The sequence below is a fragment of the Octopus bimaculoides genome, chromosome 6, assembly GCF_001194135.2.
Source record: "Octopus bimaculoides isolate UCB-OBI-ISO-001 chromosome 6, ASM119413v2, whole genome shotgun sequence".
Lineage (NCBI taxonomy): Eukaryota > Metazoa > Mollusca > Cephalopoda > Octopoda > Octopodidae > Octopus > Octopus bimaculoides.
This window is the reverse complement of record NC_068986.1, coordinates 19,949,832-19,955,897: the sequence shown is the minus strand read 5'-3', so window position 1 is coordinate 19,955,897 and position 6,066 is coordinate 19,949,832. Positions and strand designations below refer to the sequence as shown.

Genomic DNA, 6,066 nt, shown 5'->3' with positions numbered 1-6,066 from the left:
TATAATATTAGGGATAAAAATCCAAATTTACAGGTAAAAACTCAATTAAATTCTATTTATCAAAAATTAAAATTAAATTAAGTTTCACAGTACATAATATATAAAAATATAATTTAGAGAAAAGAACCAAAGTTCATGAATTCATCCATGAAAATCCAGTCACTTTGGTTCTTTTCTCTAAATTATATTTTTATATATTATATTTACATATATCTATGTATGTATATGAATGTATGCATAAGGTCTAACAGCGTCAGCAAGTTTATCACGTGATTATGATGTCATAGAGTTTCTTTGCCCTTCCATCATTCCAATCTGCAATCACATCATTGTGACGACGACAAAAAAAAAAAAAAAGGAAGAGAAAGAAAGAAAATAAAGTGAGATCAGTACTTAAGTCAACTAAGTTTAAAGTAAAGTAAAAAAGGATGACTGAAATAAAAACAAAAAGTAAAGTTAACAGCATAAACAATAACGATTACGAAACAGAAAATGTTACGAAACATTTTTGAGGAAAATGGAAAACTTAAAAGCGCTAAAATAAACATCTCGATGATGTAAGCAAGACTTTCTTGACTTTTCGAATTAATTTACATATCCTATATCCGGGCTACTCATCATGTGATGCTTATGTTAAAAATAGCTGTTTTTATAATCCTCCCAAGTTCCAGAACTTTATTTCTGATCTATCTATCTATCTATCTATCTATCTATCTATCTATCTATCTATCTATCTATCTATCTATCTATCTGTCTGTGCGTCTATCAATTTATACATATCTATATCAGATAATCATAGAATCATGTAATCAATCAATCAATCAATCAATCAATCAATCAATCAATATAGCTATTTTTCTTTCAGTTCTGGACAGCAATGGACTGTTATTATCACATGTCCAAAGCGCAATAGACGCTCCAATCCTTCATTTATATCTAGTAGTTGAAATAATAAGCAAAGACGATAGACTTTTCATTCCAAACCACCAGCAAACTCTGATCGAGCCGTCCTATGATCGAAGATATTTCAATCGTAGTTATTCTTCTATTTCTCTGCACAATATATCTAACACTACAGTGTACGTGAGCTTTCTATAAGTAGATATCTGTCCCAGTAAGATACTTGCTAGCGTTCTTTGCAATTCGTAGTCTGATCAATAAGTATCCGGACTGTTACCATAGAAACGAAGCTAAAGCACGCAGAGTGAAGCCGCTTGGCATAGATTGAACTTGAACCCTGATGAGCATGTGTACTAAGTTTTAACGTTCTAACTTATTTCAGTTGCTTACAGCAGTGCTTGGAAAGAAGGTGTGTAGCGTGTGATCGTCGAATTGACCATGGCATAGAAAGTTGAGCAGAGAATCTGCATCAAATTTTGTCAAAAGCTTGGCGATACCTGCTCAGAGGCCTGTGCAAAGTTGTCAAAAAAGTCTTCATCGTTCTCGACACAGCCAAGGAGATCTTGTGCAACTGAGACCCGAATGTCTCTTTGGTCAGCTGAAAGCAGCTTTAGCGCAAACTTGGCAGACACGCGTCTCATACCCAAATCTTCAGTGATAATGGACTGAACTGAACCGTAACTAATCTGCACATTCTCTGATAACTCACGGATGGTGATTCGACAATTTCCCCTCATAGTCACACGCACATCTGCGATGTTTTTCTCCGTTCTTCTGGTTGCAGGTCTCCTAGTATGTTCGTCAATATCAACATTCTTCGGCCATCTTGGAAACGTCTGACCAACTCGTGCACTTGTGTGCTGCTCTTAAACCCCTCTCTATGCAATTTCTGCAACTTTGCGTAGGCCTCTGAGCAAGTGTCGACATGACAACTTTCTCTGTCATTGTCAATGCGACGATCTCACGCTACACACGTTCTTTCCAAGCCCTGCTGTAAACAGCCTAAGCAAGTTAGAATGTTAAAACTTTGTGCGCATGTACAGCAGAATTCAAGGTCAATCTGTGCCAAGGGGCTTTACTCTGCTCTTTCACTCTTTTACTTGTTTCAGTCATTTGACTGCAGCTATGCTGGAGCACCGCCTTTAGTCGAGCAAATCGACCCCAGGATTTATTCTTTGTAAGCCTAGTACTTACTCTATCAAGTTCTTTTGCCGAACCGCTATGTTACGGGGACGTAAACACACCACCATCGGTTGTCAAGCGATGTTGGGGGGGGGGGAGACAAACACAGACACACAAGCATATACACACACATACATATATATATACGTATACATATATACGACGGGCTTCTTTCAGTTTCCGTCTACCAAATCCACTCACAAGGCTTTGGTCGGCCCGAGGCTATAGTAGAAGGAATGTTTGGCATCATGACTGACACGAACTATTTAGATTTTGGGATCGATTTGGTACCGAACAAGGATTCTGGATTATTTTTCCTGTTTTTTTTACTTAATTTTTGAGAGCGATCGGGTTCATTTTTAGTTTGTGAGAACAGTCGAGTTTATTCCAGATATTCTAATGTTAAAAATCATCTCTGGATAATCATTGAGAGGACGTTGGTGTTGCCTTGGCGGAGGTTTGCGCTCTCAGAGTGCTCTTGTTCATTTTTAATGTTGATTAATTGTAGCCCTGATGAATCAACTCAATGTTTTCCAAGGTAATTTTGTTGTGGAATCTTTAAACAGTTGTTTATAAATGTACAGAACCCACATCTACGTTTTGCGGAAATCCTTACCATAGCTTCAATAAATTTGAATAACCAGTACCATTCAAAGAAATTTAGTTCTCTACATTTGTAAACAAATATCATTTCAATATTCACGTGAAGATACGTTCTTGTATTTAAAATTTAGTTTTATTTGATTCTCCTATAAAATTCTGTTGCTCCACAGTATCTTATTAGCATTCATTATTGTATTCGAACATTTTTACGGTATATTTGCAATATACTAAAATTCCAGCTCCATTTTTCAAAATCGTCCGAAGTACGGCAACGAGAAGCTCAAAATAATATTTTGTTTCAACTTCCAATAGTGAATATTCCTCTTTCTCTCTTGTTAACACAGAAGTGTTTATAACTGTCTGTCTGTTGCCCGTCTCTGTCTGTCTGTCTGTCTGTCTGTATACAGTTCTATACATACATACATACATACATACATACATAATACATAAGCACATCCACAAAAATACACTCATATGACTATTGGTAAGTATAATACAGATACACACAAACATAATGAGGCGGTCGCACATATATACAGACACATAAGTATACACACACACATATATATATACAAACATACAAATATGTATGTATATATATATATATATACATATATATGTAAATATATATTACATATATATACGTATATATATATATATACTTATATATGTATATATGTACATATATATATGTGAATATATACTTACATATATATATATATATATATATATATATATATATATATATATATGAGTGTGTGTGTGTGTATAAACATACAAACATACATACATAGAAACATACTGAAACACATACACATACATACATACATGCATGTATGCATGCATACATAAATTCCTTGCAACTGGCAACATTTCAGACGGATCTTTCACCAATCTCGTTTGTTTCGTCCCGAGTACATTATTAGATAATTTAATTAACCGCCGCCAAACAACAACAACAACAACAACAACAACAGCAACAACAACAACAACAGCGGCAGCAGCAACGTAAGCAACAATACGGAGAACAAAAACCACAACAGTCACGATTTCAATAACAACAATATGAAAAAAAAATAGTTAACAGCAGTAGCAGCAGCAGCAGCAGTAGCAACAACAACAACAACAACAGCAACAACAACAACAACAACAACAATAACAGCAGCATCATCATTAACAATGACAATCATAACAACTGCAATAACTATACAACAACAAGAATAAAACAAGAACAAAGACAGTCTAAGACGGTTCATATAAAAAAACTACAGAAGAACAAAGAAATATATGCAAAATGTTTTGCAAACAAAATCTCCAAAATATGACCATGTTTACAATTCACGTAACTTCCATAAGCACCACCAACATGACCCTGAGCATGTCCGTTATGCTAACCTTCACCGTCGCCACCAACGTATCACTGTCTTAACTATCATCACCCACCCCACTTCCTTCCCCCCGCTATCGTCTGCACCTTCATATATTTCAGTATATTTAAGGTCTACTGGGACAACATATACATACACACACACACACACACACACACACACACACACACACACACACACATATGTACATATGCGCACGCACACACGAACGTGTACAGATGTATGAAACGCCTGATGATAAAAAATAAGAAAAATGAAGTCGGGCCGACATATGCCAGAGTTTGGATAAACAGAAAGCAGTTGAGCTAAGTTGTTAATAAACGCCAGATAACCCACCCAACTTTCTCACGGCTACCGCCATTACCGCATTACCGCCATTATTGCATTACCGCACTACCACCATTAGCGCACTAACGCCGCTACCAACACTACTACCGATATGGCCACCCCTTACTAATGCCAGTACAGTTACCACGTTCACTATGTAATAAATAAATGCACATCAATGATAAAAATAAAAGAACTAAGTTTAATGACGATAAACAGTGGCACATTTTCTTAACGTGGTTTGAACCATCAAACTAACACCTGGTTTAGATGAAGTTTGGAAGTTATTTGACAAATCGGATTTTCTTAAGACTTCTTACTAGTGTGCACGTATACATATGCATTTATTACCTCCGCCTCCGGCTTAGCGAAGGCGGAGGTTTTGTTTACAGTCATGTTTGCTTGTTTGTTTGTCCGTGGACAAGATATCTCAGGAACCGCTAGATGGATTCGGATGAAACTTTGGCCACGTGAATAGCACGAAGTGATTCAATTTTGGGACCAATCCGTTACCGGACAAGGATTCTGGATTATTTTTCCTGTTTTTTTTTTTTAAACTTAATTTTTGAGAAGGGTCGGGTTAATTTTTAGTGTTCTCGTTTGTGAGAGCAGTTGAGTTTATTTCAGATATTCTCAGTTTTAAAATCGTCTCTGGCTAATCGTTGAGAAGACGTTGGTGTTGCCTTGGCAGAAGCTTGCGTTCTCTGAGTGCTTTGTTATAATAATGATTTCAAATTATAGTACAAGGCCAGCAAGGGGAAGGGATAAGTTGATTACATCAACGCCAGTGCTCAAATGGTACTTATTTTATCGACCCAGAAAAGATGAAAGGCAAAATCGACCTCGCCGGATTTCGAACGTGGAGACAGACGAAATGCCACTGAGCATTCTTACCGGTGCGCCAACAATTCTGCCAGATCATCGCCTTATTATTATGATATAACAAATAATTATGACTGTTTTTCTATGACTATAAATTTCATGCTTAACAGGGTATTCGTCAGAGGGGAATGAAAATGATTCACGTAAATTATTTTCTACCGAAAGGTGGCTATATTTTAGTGGACTTTATCGATCTTTGTTGGACGTGCGTATGATGAAACGTTAGCAGAGGAGACTTCCAGGTCAGACAGCGGAGTAATATCAATGACAGCAGCCCATGTACTGATATCGATTCCAAATCCTCATTGATGTTTTGCCTCTCTGGACATAATATAGGATGCGAGAACAGGCACTCATTTGATTGGGTATCGTGGCACTCCGTCGGTTACGACGACGAGTGCCCTAGTTGATCCGATCAATGGAACAGCCTGCTCGTGAAATTAACGTGCAACTAACTGAGCAATCCTCAGACACGTGTACCTTTAATGTAGTTCTTGGGGAGACTCAGCGTGACACAGAGTGTGACAAGGCTGGCTTATCGAAGAGATGTCCTGGAGGAGATGTCCTCCTGGGGCTAAAGCAACAGTAACATCCACCCCTAGGGGTCAGCCACACTTAAGTGGCAATACACTTCACTTTATCGTGCAGTTACTGTTAATACTTCATTTAGAGAATTAACATTGCTTATATATATATATATATATACACACACACGAGCATATGCACACATTCACTTATAGGTATGTGTTTATGTATATATATATATATATATATATATATATAT

The 6,066-nt window shown here is 36.9% G+C and overlaps 1 protein-coding gene across 1 annotated transcript in view; it reads right to left on the bottom strand.

Moving 5' to 3' along the window:
- Positions 1-182: 182 nt before the first annotated feature.
- LOC106881411 (uncharacterized) overlaps positions 183-6,066 on the bottom strand; it is a 46,026-nt gene continuing 40,142 nt past the window's right edge. Inside the window, exon 9 of the mRNA XM_014931792.2 lies at positions 183-315. Within this exon, the coding sequence (XP_014787278.2) occupies positions 274-315 (42 nt within the window). The 3' untranslated portion in view covers positions 183-273. The remainder of the gene's footprint in view (positions 316-6,066) is intronic.